Below are 16351 nucleotides of genomic sequence, written 5' to 3'. Positions count from 1 at the left end.
GGGGGGGGGGGGCTGAGAGTACTATATGAAAATCATTGTGATCCTGATGCATCCATGAAGTACCTAGTGCTACAGCCAGCATCAGCTCATGCAGTTTCAGATTGAACATAACAAAGTACCGAGACAAAAGTTGGCAGATTCTATTATCTAACTTAAGGAAGTTTGTTCTAGCGGGTAACGAGACGCATTCACTCTCCATTGTTCCTAGCTTTTTCCCCATCTCAGTTTTTCTCTCTTCACTTCTTCTTCTTCTTCTCTCCATTGCTGGTCTCCAAAGCCTTGATATAATTATAAAGAGTTTGTATCATTTCGGCCGAAATGATACCGAAAACTGGAACTTGGTCAAAATTTTGTTGAAACTGCGAAATTTTGATCATAACTTAGTAAGACCCAGGTATTGCTCCTGGTTTCGTTTGAACCACATTTGACAAGGCCTCGCCTAGGCGTCCAAACAGCTTTACCCGGACTGGCGCCTAGCTGGTGTTGCCTTAAAATTTTCCCCCTCGGCCGCCTTGGTTTGCCTAGGTGCCGTGCCAACTATGGTTTCGACATTTGTCGAACCTGAGAATTTTCACAAAATTTTGGTTGACACATAGGCCCAAAAGCAATCCGAACCAGGCAGTAATCCCATTTCTTGGTTTGGGGACTGACGTATCGGACACTCCATTTCATGTCCGCACAGGAAAATTGCATCCATGTTCAAACATCATAGAGAGAAACTGAATCTGAAAAGGGGCTGTAAACCAGTGCAAGTCTCGGTGGACTGGAGTCACTCCTAATCTTTTCCACTTTTGCAAGGAGTGGCTGCCGTCAGACTCAAACATACATCTCCCCTGCTAGTTTTCATTCCCACTCAAGCATTGTCCCTACAGGGATAAGATTGAAATATCCCCTTCCCAAATGTCTGTTCTCTGTTAAAAAAAAAAAATTTTTAGGGGGTGGGGGGATGGAGGGAGGGGGTGGGGTGGGTGTATCCAATAATTTTCAGCTTGGATAAGGTTTGTTTACTTGAGTTCCAGCTTCCAATAGTTTACAGGTCACTCTTCTTAGAGGTCAAAGATCCAATTTCAAGCTGACTTTAGATAAAGTTTGAACAGTTGAGTTCCAACTTCCAATAGTTCATAGGCCATTCTTTTTAAGAGGCCAAAGATCCAATTCCAAGCTGAGTTTGGCTAGCCTTTCATATGAAACCGAAGATCATCTGCAAAATTTGGGGCTCCTTTCAATTCCCAGGTGCACCACAATGACAGTTGAGCCAGGTCAAACTGGAATTGTCACAGGTTCAAGGAGACTAACCATGTGTCTTCAAATAGAAATAAGGGCATTAGTCTGAGGAGCTGCTATGCTGCTCAAACTGAAATTATACATAATATTAAAGGCATGGTTTAAGGTATCTCCGATACCGATACGATACCCTCCGATACGTATCTTAAATTTAGCCGATCGATACGATACACACCGATACGATTCATGAAATTTTTAAAATCCTTTCGTATTGATATATATCCTATGATACATATCGATATGCACCAAGTACACTATCGATACGTACTGATACTCTATGAAAAATATAAAATCAAGGTGAAATATACGTTTTGGTATGTATCAGTACATATCGGTGAGTATTTGTATGTATCGATTGATACATATCGATGAGTATCAGTACATATCAGTGAATATCGGTATGTATCGATCAGTACATATCGGTGAGTATCGATACATATCGGTGAGTATCGGTATGTACCGATATAGTGCGTTACGGTCATATAATGGCCAAGATGGGTATTTTTTCAAAAAACACGATTTTTTGAGGTGTTTTTGTTCCCAAGTTGCTGCCAGTCATATTTCTCTCTAACTAAAGTGAAAATCAAGGTTTTGAATAAGGATTTTACATTTATAGGACAACTACAAACCTTGAATTTTTAGTGCGATACCCTCAATTTAGTGTTTATGCATAGTACATGTTATCAATAACTTTTTTTAATAAATTTTTAATGCAAAAGTGTTTAAAAAGGTGTTTTATATCCATTTATGTGTGTATCTTTAGCGTATCTTAGCGTATCTCCGATACGATACGATACCCTCCGATACGTATCTTAATTTTGATCGACCGATACCGATACTTTAATCCTTGATTAAAGGATATGCAGGTTTCATGGAAGTCTTTTTCATGTACTCATCATTAACAAGATCAATCCTTTTTGGGAACATCATCAACAATAACATAACCTTATCTAATTGAGGATCATGATTTTTTCCCCCGGGATTTGACGGACCTTCCCTGACCTCCGGCCTTCATGGCTTCCTCCCCTGCCAGGGGGCCTTTTGCCGTTGAAAGCCCCACTTCCTCTCTCCCTGTTACTTCTCCCCCCATCCCTGATCCCGTCCATAATCCCTCTTCCCCTATCCTCTGGAAACCGTCTGGAATGGCCGCCACAATCTTGCCGCTAGCGTCCCTGCTGATGGCCTCTCCCTGCACTTTGTACCCCCTGCCCCCTGGGTTACTCTCTGTGCGAAAAATGCCCGGCTGGGATTCTGGATGATGAAGCTTCCAAATGGTCGGGCTCCCTCATTGGCCATTTTTTAGGGAAACATCCGCCATTTTTCTTGGTCAAGCAATCCCTTTTGAAGCAATGGAGGCCGTCTGGCACTGTTGAATTCTTCCTATTGGACCATGAGTTCTTTTTATTCAAATTTTCCAATGAGGGTGACAAAATCCGATGCTTAGAAGGTGGCCCTTGGCTTGTCGGGCGCAAGCCAATCTTCCTTCGTTGCTGGCACAGGCGCCTTCTGCTCAACAGGGTGGACTACTCCACCATCCCACTTTGGATTTCCCTGTCGGGTCTCCCCCTGCATTTTTTGTGCTCCCACGGCCTGAGCATCATTGGGTCAGTGTTGGGCTCCCCCATCTACTCGGATGCCAGAACTAGCAAGAAAGATCAGCTCACCTATGCTCGAATTTGTGTGGAAGTGTCGGCCTCGGCTCCCCTTCCCTCTTCCATCTCCATCCAAGATGGGGATGACGAATGTTTTCAACAACCCATCTCTTTCAACTGGCGACCGCCTCATTGCCTACATTGTAAGGTCTTTGGGCACAATACGGCCTCCTGCCTCCCAAAGACCTCTGTTGAAAGATCCTTCGCACCTCCCCCCCTTCGAGAACGGTCGATCATCTCTGCATCTGATGACTGGCCTTTTATTCCTCGCCGGAGAAGAGGAAGAGACTCTGTCCGTCACCACCAACAGCCCCAGCCCTCTGCCGTTGTGCTGGAGTCGCTTCAATGGGTCCATATTGATCCGTTGCCGACCGGACAAAACCGATTCTCGGTTTTGATGCAGGACGAGGATCTTGACGTGTAAGCTTTACCTGTCTGCCCTCCTGACATCAATCTCTCTGGTGGTTCCCAAGACGACCTCTCCTCAGAAGACGATTCTGAAGCCTCGTCGACTTCTGGTTCTTCCTCCTCTGAGGATCTCTCTTCCTCTGCTGAATATTCCTCTATCGAAGAGACCTCGGATGACGAGACCCCAACCCCTGTGTTGCCCACCTCTGACCCCCTCTGCACTGCTGCTTCGAAGACTTCTCCTTCTGGATTGTTGCCTCTGATCCCGTCCAAAGGCCCTTTTGTCTCTTGCCAATCTGGGTTAACTGTTGCCTTGGTTGAACCAATCCTGGACCCACTTTCCTCTCATACTCCCTCTTATTTGGAAAATGAGGCCCACCCTTCTCCTTTGGCCCATCCGCCTCCTTTGGTACCTGCTCCCCCTGGCCCATCAAAGAAAACCACCTCTTCAGCCCATCTCTCTTCCTCCCTATCCTCTAAGCCCTTGTCTTCTATAGCTCCCCAGCCCATTGCACCTCCGGTTTCGACCCATCAGACCTCCAAAGCTCATCTTCCTTACCCGACTCCCTGCATGATCCTAAGCTTCCTCCTGCCAGGAAATCTTCCAGGAAGGCTTGCCCCCCTCCCTCGCTGACCTCTCCTGAGTCTGTGCATCCCTCCGTTCTTCCCTCCCCTTCGCACCATGCTTATCAGCATCAAAGCAAGTCTCGCCCCTCATCTGCTTCTGCCTGCACCATCCCTACAGTGCAAGAGTTGCCTTCTTCCCCTCTTGCTTGATGTCGAAAACCTTAGTTTGGAACCTTAAGGGCATGAATTCCCCAAATAAGCAAGTTGCTGCCCGCTCGCTCCTAAAGGACCTGCATGGCTGCATTCCAACTTCTGTTGCTTCTTAGAAACCCACGTTAAAGAGTCTGCTCATACCCGAATTGCCTCCTCTATAGCTCCGTGCTGGTCTTTCATTACAAACCACTCCCATCATCCCAACGAGAGAATCTGTTTTCTCTGGAACCAAAATCCATTATTGTTTCTCTCCTTTTTGCTTCCTCTTAGCTCCTCCATCTGGCCATCTCTGACCCTGCTTATAGCTTCTCCTTTTTGTTCTCTGCTATATATGCCTCTAACTCTATGGTCGGCAGAGAATCCCTATGGAATGACCTTCGTTCTCTGGCTGGTCAAGTGGGCTCTCGTCCTTGGGGGATATGTGGAGATTTTAATGTGGTTCGTTATGCTCATGAAAAACAAGGAGGAGGCCACCTGAACATGGCAAATATTGAATCCTTCAATGGTTGTATTGAGGACATTGGGGTCGATGACCTCCGCTGGTCTGGCATAAAATTTACATTGAACAACAAAAGAAATGGCACATCCCGTATTGCTTGTAAGCTTGACAGGATGCTTATAAATGAAGCTTGGATTTTTGCCTTCCCCTCTTCCCATGCATCTTTTGAACCCCCCTCCACCTTGGATCATAGCACCATCCACCTCTCCATCCTCCCCTACACTTCTTTTGGTCCTAAACCCTATAAATTTTTTGACATGTGGTCCTCCCACCCTGATTACATCACTGTTGTTAGGGGTGTCTGGCTCAAGCCTGTCCATGCTTATTCAACCCCCCTCATTGCCTTCGTCAGAAAGCTCCGAAATGTCAAAGAAGCCTTAAAGTTTTGGAATACTAACACCTTCGGGAACATCGCCTCTCCTGTCTCTGATTGCAGGAGCCGGCTGTCCTCCATTCAGATTCGTCTGCAATCCGATCATCTGAACTCTTCCCTTGCTGCGGAGGAGAAAGCTGAATCTGAATCCCTTTCTTCCCTCTTGGGCCAGGAAGAAAGTTTCTTAAGGTAGAAATCTAGAATCAATTGGTTGGATCTAGGAGACTACAACTCCTCCTATTTCCATCGATCCTTGAAAGCCAAAAGCAACTTCAACACTATTTCCATGCTTTCATCTCCAGACGGTTCCCGAGTTACTAAGGTGGAAGAGATAAAAGGGGTGGTGGTCAATCATTTCAAGCTCTTGTTCAATCCTGTGACCTCCATGAGCCTGCCTATTCCCGAGGGCCTTATAAACAAGCTGGTTCCTGCCGAAATGGCCCCTATGCTCTGGGCCATTCCCTCTGATGAAGAGATTACAGCTGTTGTTCTTTCCCATAAAGCCAGCAAAACCCCTGGGCCTAACGGATTCAGTATGGGCTTCTTCAACTCTGTTTGGGATATCATAAAAGAGGACCTTATCAATGCAGTAAAGAGCTTCTTCTATAATCCGAGTCAAATCAAAGCTAGCAGTCATACCTTCCTTTGTCTCATTCCCAAGAAAGATGGGGCGGATTCGATGAATGACATCAGACCAATCTCCCTTTGCAATCTGCTTTACAAGTTTATTGCAAAGATTCTGGCCAACCGGATCAAGATCATCATCGACTCTCTCATTACTCATTAGTGACAACTAGTCTGCTTTCATCCCTGGTCGATCCATTGCAGATAACATCCTTCTATGCCATAAGATTGTTAGAGGTTTTGAAAGGAAATCCCATCCTTCTGCAGCTCTTATGAAAATTGACATCCACAAAGCTTTTGACTCTTTGAGATGGGATTTCATTGTCTCAGTGCTTAACATGATGGGCTTTCCCCCTGCATTCACCAACTGGATCTTCCACTGCATTGCCTTCCCCAAATTTTCAGTGCTGGTTAATGGTAGCTCAGCGTGATATCTCTCTTCTTCAATTGGCATTCGAGGGATGCTCACTGTCCCCCTACCTTTTTTACCTTACTATGGAAGTTCTCTCTCGCAGCCTGCAAACTGCCACAGATTTGGGATCCATCACCCCTATCCAAATGCAAGTCCATCGGGCTCACCCATCTCGCATTTGCAAATGATTTGATGATCTTCTCCCAAGCCGATGATCCTTCCTTGGGCACTATCATGCAATGTTTGAACTCCTTTGCTTTGATGTCGGGTCTTCGCATCAACGCTGGGAAATCTCTCATCTTCTTGACTGGAATCTCTGAAGCTTCCAAGGCATCCATTCTCCAGAATACAGGCTTTGTCCTAGGCTCTCTTCCGGTCAATACTTGGGGCTTCCGCTCATTCCTGCAAGGCTCTCAAGCCACCATTGTGCCCCTATGCTGGACAATATTAGGAAGCGTCTCCAATTGTGGAAAGGAAAGCTCCTATCTTTTGTTGGCGGCCTTGAGCTTATCAAATCAGTCCTTCAGACATCTTACATCTATTGTTCTGGCATCTTCCGTTTACCCAAAGGGATAATAGCTAAGATGGAAGCTCTGTTTGCTTCCTTTCTTTGGAAAGGGTGTGATTCTCCTAGATTCCTTCGTCCCCTCAGTTGGGTTGCTGTTTGCATTCCCAAGAAAGAAGGGGGTCTTGGTTTAAGGCGCATCAAGGAGGTCAATATGGTAAGAATCCTCAAGCTTATATGGAAGGTGATCAATAAAAAGAAAAGCATTTGAGTTGACTGAGTGTACTCTTATCTTCTTAGAAGAGGATCTCTCTAGTCAGTCCGCCCTCCATCCGATGCCTCTTGGGTATGGCGCAAGATTCTCTCCCTAAGGCCTTTGGCCTCCAGAGCTATCTCCATCCGTATTGGGAATGGTTCCTCCACCTTTCTTTGGTTGGGCCCTTGGCATCCAAAAGGGCTTCTTTCTCAAGTTCTGAGAGCAAGAAATATCTACAATTCGGGTCCCTAGGCTCTCTATGGTTGCTGATATCATCATCTCGGGTCACTGGGCTGCCTCTCCCCCTTCTTCTGACCAGATAGCTGAAATTTGGTCATCAGTGCCATCCATTCCTCTTGGGGGGATCAATACGGAAGATTCTATCCTTTGGAACCATGATCCGAAGGGGCAATTCAGTTCAAAATCAGCATGGGATTTCCTAAGAGCTCATGGAACCCCTTCCCCCTAGCATAGACTCATTTGGTTCAAGCACCATATCCCTCGTCAGAGTTTCACAGCTTGGCGGGCCTTAAAGAACTGCCTCCCTAGGCAAGCTTTCCTCATCCAGCAGGCAATCCATGTCTCCCCTGCTTGTCACCCTGCGGCTATGTGCCTGAAGATACGGATCATCTCTTCTTTGATTGCCCTGTCTCCACCTCCATTTGGAAGCTTGTTCTCTCCAAATGCTGGCCTGTCAATAGAAGAATTCTCCCTTTGCAAAGAGAATGGATCTTAGTGGACATGTCCTATCAAGGGAAGACCATTTGTGACTACGTGGGAAAGCTTGCATTCAGTGCCACTATAAGCCAAGTCTGGATGGAAAGAAATCATTAGAAATGGACTTCCAACTCAAAGCCTCTGGGAAAGATTTGGAACTCCATCTCCTTTGACGCCAAAGCCAAGATCTCTAAAGTGTCATCTACTTGTACCCCCTCCCCTAGAAATTGTCACATCGTAGCTTCCTGGGAGCTTCCTAGCTCTAATCAAGAACCTTGTCTCTTTATGAGTTTGTCTTCTCTCTTCTCCCCCCCTCTCTCTTTCAAGGGGTTGTATATTTTTCTCTCTTTGGTAATGAATTGTTTGTTCACCCAAAAAAAAAAGATCAATCCTTTTTTGAGTATACTATGTAAGCCACTCCATCATGCGTATGTGCAGCACACTAAACTAAGATGTGTCTTGGGCATTTATAATTTTATATTCAGCACTTAAAATTATATTTAAAGAAGCTGTTAACTCTCTAATGGTACAGTTAGTTCAGAGGTATTGCAGGATAGGTAAGCACAAACCCTGTAATTCTAGAGGAACCTGATATAGCATAAAACTCTGGATTGTCAGCAGAGGAAGCCAGTGGCAGAGCTCATTAAACAGAAAAAACTATTCATGGCGATTGAATCCTGCCTAGCACAAAGCCTGCAATTTTTTTAATCTTTTACATCTTAGAGCCTAGAATTTAACAACCTACTTTTAGGGATCAAAGGTTTCAAAAACAAATCCAAGGTGGCTAGCATTGGACAGAACCATGACTCCAAGACACTGGAGATTAGGGGCATGTACCATCCCCTTTCACAATGTCCTATGCTGGATAATCACCTCTTCTCCTTTCCATTTAGTGAAACGTTAGGAACTTGATTCCTTAGAAACTTGGAACAACATGACGCAGCAGCTGGAGGCAGCACCTCACGGAAACATGTCAGTATTAAGCACAATGCTGAGATCTTACATGCACAAATTTGATATTTTCATGGTAATATGCACATAAGCATATAAGGCATCGGCCTTCCCATCAAAATGAAGTAAATTTTAATAACAGCCTTTCTTAAAATTCTAATTTTATTTAAAAAATAAAAAATTTATTAGCAAGAATTAATGGATCTGTTAAAAATCACTCTTGTTCTATCCTATTATGACTTTGTGTTACATGGTATGCTCAAATTCTATTCTTACTGGGCTGCAAATGATTTTACTATTCCAGATAAACGAACCAATAGGAGGTGGTAACTATATGAATCTAAAATTTATAGATTCCCCCATTAAGATTAAGGTGTTTTTTTTTTTTTTTTTTTTTTTTTTTAATGAATAAATAAATTTATTACCAAAGGAGAGAAGAAAATAAAAGGGAAAGAAGGAGGTTTTTCATTAAATGAATGGTTATTCGGGAAACATTTGTTGATGAGGAGGTTATACACAGTTAAAAAAGGAAACCAAGGGGCAGATTCAACCGGGCGGGGGGAAGGCAAACCCCACAGGGAGTAAACCCCAAAGAACAACAAAATCAAAACATCAGCAGCCGAAGGAGCCTAAAGGAAACCAGCAGCCCGGGAAGGGAAAAGGGGGGGAGGGAACCAGGGGGAAGGGAACTCAAGTATGGGGGAAGGTATCAATGGGAAGATTCTAGGAGGCAAGGATATGCCTTTTCTAAGGGAGTTAGGGACGGGATGGGATGGAAGGGGAGGGATTGGATTTTGGAGGAAACATCAAAGAAGATGGCGGTCCAAATCCTCTCCGGAGAGAGGGAGTTGGATGAAATCTACGAATGTTACACTCCATCCAAAGGTGATTCATAGTTGCAGAGAAGGCATGTTTTCAACAGTTTAATGTGGTACTATATTTGAAAGAATCAAATAGTAGCCAGTTGACAAGGATCTATACTCAACGGATGGTCCAAATGCATAAAATGAAGATTATGAGTGAAATAAGATAGCAACTATGGAGGGAAAACAATAAAATAACCGTGAGGGGCAAAACAGTAATTTCTAGTCCAAAATTAGGGTTCAGAAAGTAGGATAATAAAACGGAAACGATCTTTGAATTCAATAATTAACTTGAATCAACAATTGGAAGCAAAACACTAACTATTTGAACATAAAACAGTAACTTTTTCCAGATGTTGAGAAGGGAAGGGCAGAATCGGTATTTTACAAACTCAAGATCAAGCCATCAGAAAGGGTCCAAATTTGAATCAATCTCCAAATTAGGTTCTTGAATGTCTGGTCACAATTTGAGTTTGATCGGATGGCTGAATTGCTTAATCTGAAAAAATGTGCGACATCCAAACTTCTAGAAAACTTAAAAAAAATTAAAGAAAACTTGAAGAACAATACTTACTTCTTGTTGTGTGAAGAAGACGATGAAATAATAAATAGGAAAAGAAGAAGGATTGAAATGGGATAGATGTGGGTGGGATGGTGGAATGGTGGAATGGTGGAATGGTGGAATGGTTATCTCAACCTGGGTCTCTCACCCACAACTATCTCAATTGTTAAACAAATTCTTTCTCAAAATTTTGGGAGCACAAAGCTGCAATTTCATTAATAAATTCGTGTTCAATGTTGTAGCCCCTAACAAACTTACATAGAAAACTGAAAACTGACTCAAACACTAAAAAGGAAATGCCTAACCCAACCCTTAACTAATTGGGTAACCTAAACTGAAATAACAAAGAAAATAGACTCAAAACAGGACTTTAACTAAATAAATGAATTAAATCTCGTTTTCCTGATTTCTAACCATATTTTAGGCCCATTAAAGTGACCTATTGCAAAGAAAACTCATGGAATCAAAGGCCCAACACATACATAACCCAACCCAAGGCTTATTTCCAATAACATAAGCCCAGTAAGTGACTTATCTGCATTATATTCGTTAATAGCTTCCAGTATGTAAAATTTATTTTCATCCCCCCTTTTAACTGCAAGGGGTTGTTAGAGATAAAATAATGAATCACTAACTGAACTGCAAAGCAAATGGAAGGCAAGAGGTAAAACCATGCAGACGAAAGAAAATATGAGATCGGAACTTCTAAAATGAAAAACATAAACTGCAGTAAAGAGATAATTAAAATATAAAGTGCAATATGTCTACTCATCCAACAAAAAAAAAAATAGGCTGGGCAAGCAGTGTCATGACAATAATGCATGACATAGAGTATCTAAATCTAAAATTTTCCTGTTTCTTTAAATGCAGAATATGTAAAAGGAAAAATACCTGGGCTTGCCTAGCAGCTCCTTGTAATGCTGCTTCCATCATTTTCATTTCCATCTTCACTTTCTCCATTTCAACTATGGAATCTACAGAGTGTGTCAGATTAGTTCCTGAGCTTAAATGTTGCTCTTTTGCATCAAACTCAAAATCACTGGTTCGTTGGTTTGCTTCAATTGCATTAATAAGTGAATCACTATCATGAGAGACAGATTCAGCCACAAGTTTTTCAGCCTGATCTGAATGAAGTCCATCAGGAGAGTTAAAAATTTCACTGGAACTTTCAGCCTTCTCAGTAGCAAAACTTGGAACATGGGTTGGAGCCTCCACCTTATCCGGTCTATCTTCAGAAGCCTCAACTTGGGTCAAAGAACCTTCCTCAACAGTGTCTTCAGCCAATTTTTGTTCATCCCTGTTATCATGCAAATTAGTGACAGAATAAGACTCATCCGGTACAGAGGCCACGTCTTTCTCGACTTGTTTTACTTCATCTGCGCTTAAGCTGGTTTCCAATGGCAGCGTTTCTTCACCATATCCCACTTCTGCGCTCTCTTTCTGTTGAAGGGAGTTAAATGAATCCTTTTCCTCAACATCCATTTTATTAACATTCTCAATGGCAGTTTCATCCATTTTGATTGGTAATGGCTGTGAATCAGCTTCACCTTCCACAGAAACAGCAACTGCATTTGATACCCCTTCCTCACTCAGAAGGTCCCCATCTTCCATCTTCCCCTTTACTGTTTCATTTGTATTTTCATCAGTAATTTTCTCAGTGACAGACGGCAGTACCATATCAATCTCTTTTTCAGTAGGAGCAATTTTCTCAATGATAGATGCTGGAACCATGTCAGTCGTTATCCCTCCTTGTTCTTGAACTGGAGATGAATGTTCAGAAGAGTCAACTTTGTCTGAGGATTCAACGTCACCTTCTCCACCTTTATGTCCCATGAAGGCCATAACTGGATCAAATAATGCTTTCCTATCGGTCGCTGAAGGCCATAATCCTGAAGCTAATAGTCCATAAAGCAATGGAACAAAAACATAAAATCAGTGCATATGCCACCAGTATCATACTATCATTAACTCAGTACTTTCAGATTTTACAATAAAATAGTCATAACTTTTGCCATGGGCTCTGCTTCAAATTTTTATTGAAGGCTTAACATAGAGAGTTTCAGAATATTGCGTTGAGAGCTGAGAGATGAGCGACTGAGACTATTTGAGACGGGGAAAGAACATGTGATTCAAAATTTCAAAGTGTCTTTCCAGGTTACAAGCTATGTAAACAAAAAATGAAGGAATTATTTTGATGGAATTTTTCCCCCCAAGTCATTAATGACAGGAACAACCTTGAGCAAAGAGTTTCAATTAACTGTGATAACTTTTGCCATGGACTACCATGTCTTAATTGGCCTAGTGTAACGTTAGCAAAAGGCACCAAGGGGTACCTACTATACATAAACACATGTTATCAGCACCCTTGACATCAAGTCAGATAAAATTCCAACATACAACATAATTAAGATAAAGAAAAATGAAAGATTGAACTCCTTCAAAGTTCTTCCAGGAGTTCTAATCAATTCTAAAATTCAAATTAGAAAGTGGTTGTCGAGTTTTCCTTTTTCCCATAGTAAACAACAGCGGTAGCAAGAGTAAGTCAATAGGCCTTTAATTAGTCTGTAACCCCCAATGAATTATCTATTTTTCCATCATTCCCATATCTTCCATCGTTGATGGCAGACTTTACACAAAAGTATATTATTATGAGAAGAAATATATAACAAAATAACAAGCACAATGAGAGATTGTAAAAAGGCACCTTCCCCTGCCTCAGTCTTCTCCTCAAAACCAAGAGCGCTATCAAAATTCTTCTCTATATTCTTCACACTCTCACTTAGCTTTGTCACTGCCCCGGCCAGATCCGGGAAGCCCCCCAAAGACACTTTCCCCAACCAGGCCATTCTCTATATATGAACCTGAATTCACTCCGACAAAAACTCAAAATCCTTGGATCAGGTGCATTGCAACCCTGCAAATCAAGAAACCGTGAAACAAACAAGTAAATATCCGTAACACAGAAATTAAAAAAGCGACATGAATTTTCTGCATAGATACAGATAAACACACAACATCAAGTTCCACTTAATCGAGTAATTCAGGTATTCCAAACTACGAAATCGATCTGAATGTGACAAGTTCGAATCAAAAATAAATTCTAAAATGTCAGCAACAGATCTATCAAGCCAAAGAATAGTTGAAGTCGAACAACAACTCAAGACAAACAACTCCGTAGAATTAAAGAAATACCTTCGCATGGATCGAGTCAACAATGGCGGAATCCGGCAAGCGCGGTTGGAAACTAGTATTCGAGCATCAATTTATGCTCTTTATAAATGAAATTAAATTGGACTGCCTCCCCTGTGAAATTTATCTTGTCCCAAATATATTTCAGGGCTCGAATCCTCGAAAACGCAATACATATCAATTGCGTTGTTGCCAATCTCCCTTGATAAAATTGAAGAAGATGAATCAGGAATCGATAGAAGTTCAAGCCTGAGATTTATCCCACCTTCACTATTATTCTACTATTCTTTGTTTATGACAGACAGGACATTTTTTTGTAAAGAAAAATGCTTCGCCAGGACGACATGGTCTGGTGACTCCGGTCTCCTCCAGAGTGTCATGTGGTTTTCTAAAACGGATCGAGATCGGGGTAAATGCCTCGACCGATACCATATCGATATGGATTGGATGTATCGGACTGAATCGGATGTTTTTGTTTTATTAAGGCAGCGTTTGGTAATATTCCAGAAAAACGTTTCTGGAATTTTTTTGTTCTATGGGAACGAAAAAATGGAATAAAGTGTTTAGAGCATTTATGGTGTGTTTCGTTTTTTTTTTTTTAATGAAAAGTGAAAAAAAATATATATTTTTTGACACAGAAACTAAAATTATTGTTTTTAACACGAAACGTGGTTTCTGGAATAGAAACGTTACCAAACGTAGCCTAACAGATTGACCTAGGTGTGTCGTGTCTATCAATCCAATCTTGTTTCGGTTTCGAGCTGAGTTGAATTTGTTGTGAGAATGGTGAAGCCAAAACCAAACCAATAAGAAAATTTTGATCTTGATTTTGATTTGATTTAGTTTTTTTATCAATTTATAATTAAGTTAGTTTTTATTTTGATTTCGTTTGATTTTGTTTCTGCCATACAAAATTATGCAAAAACCTGGTTTTTTATAAGTTTTGGACTGATATCAGTTTTCTTACTTGTTTCATTTTTATTTTGATCAGAGTTATTTTGCTCCGAGTTTTGAATCAATTTCAATTTGGTTTTAATTTATTCAATTTCTAATGCAGTCCAGTCTGATTTTGGGTTTGTAATCTCCCAAGCTGAAACCAGCCCAATAAAACTTTGATTCGTTGAAATCTGAGATATTTTCAATACGATCCCATTGGTTTTATTAGTTCTGAAATTCTTAATTCCATTGATACATCATCAGGATGGTTTTGATATAGGGCTAAAATTACTATAACTTTTTTATATTTGCTCCATATTTTCTGATACTATATCTTAAATTTTGCTTCTGATTCCCCAATAGAAATGTACTTTGACCTCTCCTTCTCTTCTAATGTTTTTAAATTATCCAATTACCCCTATTATCACATGTTAACCGATTCAATTTGTCTTTCTTTCAAGGTTATAAAACTCAAAAACGATCAAGACTGATATGATTTCAATACCATTTTAGAACGGACTGAATCTGACCGTATCGAACAGATCCGCTATCTTTTTTTTCTTAAATCAATTTTTATTAAGAATTTTTTACCCTTGAGCCATACATGTGTAACGAGATAAAAAGTTAGAATTGAAGAAGTCAATCCAACTCTAAAACTCGAAAACGATCAAGACTGATATGATTTCAATACCATTTTAGAACGGATTGAATCTGATCGTATCAAACAGATCTACTATCTTTATTTCCTTAAATCAATTTTTATTAAGAACTTTTTACCCTTGAACCGTACATATGTAACGAGATAAAATGTTAGAATTGAAGAAGACAATCCAACCGATTTGATCGTTTCTTTTTTTATAACCATGCTCTCGTTCCCTTCTTTTTCCATTCTTTATTTATTTTATTTTATTTTATTTTTTCTTCTTTTTCTTACAAGAAAAGGAAACAGCACACCATCCCACTTTCCTCCCTTCCTAACCCCCAAATCAAATCCTTTAAGCTAAAATTAACTCAAATCCCATTAACATCTCAGCGACAGCTGTGTGCTTGCTTGATTAAGAAGATTAAAATAGAAGAAAGAATAATTGAATGAGGAGAAGAAGATGAAGTGAACCGATGAATATGTGATGAAGAAGGGTAATTTGACCATTTAAAAGTAGAAAAAATTTCATAAGTCTATTAGATTAAAATAATAATTACAAAACAAATATGTTTATATGAAAAGTATGAGTCAAATAAAGTCAACCCTACCTGTCTTGTAAATTATTTTCTTATCAGTGGATTTTGGCATTTTTTTCTTAAGTTATGTTTGGTTGCAAGGGAAATGGGAAAGGGAAGGAAATTTTTTTCCTTTTAAGTTTTTTGGTTGCAACATAAAATGAAATTAATTTACCCGAGTTGTTTAGTTGGATGTAAAATAGATGTAAAATTTTAAAATGTTTGTAATCCAACCAAAATTACTAAATTATAACAAATTACACCCCTTTATTCTTCGATAATGAATCCACACTAGATCCACTGACCTCGTCTCAGTTCTCATAACCTTAAAAGCTTTCATCTTCTATTTTAAAATTCCAATCATTCTTAATCTCTCCGCCTCTCAGTTCTAAATTCTACTGAGTTCTTTAAGTATTGTTCCCTTCTTACAGTGCTATGTGCAATTGATCTCCGGTCCCATTACTGTTCATATAAAACCATTTTTCTTAAATTACATCTCTTGATGATTTGAGGCATTGACTAAGACTAGGATCCTTACTTCACAGATTGGTAAATGTGTATCGGTTTGACCACACCAATCAGATAAAGAGAAAGAGCTTGGTAGCGTTGAATATTCAAGAGAAGATTTGATAAGCTTCCACAAACCGGGGAATAGATAGTTAGAGCAAGTTTCAAGTAAACGTCACTTGTGAAGAAATTTGGTATATAAACTACTATAGAATTACAACAACAAAACAACTAAGACCTCCATAGAAGAACCAACCCCTCCCTCAACCCCAGCCCAAGACAATTATGGAACAAGCCCCCGTACTACAAACAACACTTTCGCAGGATCAGTGGGCGATAGTGGGCATGCCAAGACTCAAATCCACAACCAACCGACTCGAGCGGTGATGGGTTGAGGGCCTTTTCACTACCTCGAACAGCTCGAACAGATTCAGGTGGTATAACCCTTTGCTTTGCTTATGGAATTTAACATCAAAAAGGGATGCAGGATGTGTAATCAACCTAATTAACAAACCTTAAATAAAACTAAAAGGAATCCTTGTGCCACTTTCATATATGTACTAATATATGGAGACAGTTTAGAGACATGTATTAATTTGCTATAAAAACTACGGC

At 40.7% G+C, this 16351-nt stretch overlaps 1 protein-coding gene across 1 annotated transcript in view; it reads right to left on the bottom strand.

The window, feature by feature from the left end:
- LOC122076682 (golgin candidate 5-like) overlaps positions 1-13435 on the bottom strand; it is a 36147-nt gene extending 22712 nt beyond the window's left edge. The window contains exons 1-3 of the mRNA XM_042642118.1: positions 13079-13435; positions 12591-12800; positions 10778-11781 (exon numbers count right to left, since the gene is read on the bottom strand). Coding sequence (XP_042498052.1) covers positions 10778-11781; positions 12591-12732 — 1146 coding nt within the window. The 5' untranslated portion in view covers positions 12733-12800; positions 13079-13435. The remainder of the gene's footprint in view (positions 1-10777; positions 11782-12590; positions 12801-13078) is intronic.
- Positions 13436-16351: the final 2916 nt, after the last annotated feature.

This window comes from Macadamia integrifolia, chromosome 4 (assembly GCF_013358625.1).
Source record: "Macadamia integrifolia cultivar HAES 741 chromosome 4, SCU_Mint_v3, whole genome shotgun sequence".
Classification (NCBI taxonomy): domain Eukaryota; kingdom Viridiplantae; phylum Streptophyta; class Magnoliopsida; order Proteales; family Proteaceae; genus Macadamia; species Macadamia integrifolia.
Note: the sequence above shows the minus strand (reverse complement) of the source record. Positions and strands in the feature narration are given on the sequence as shown.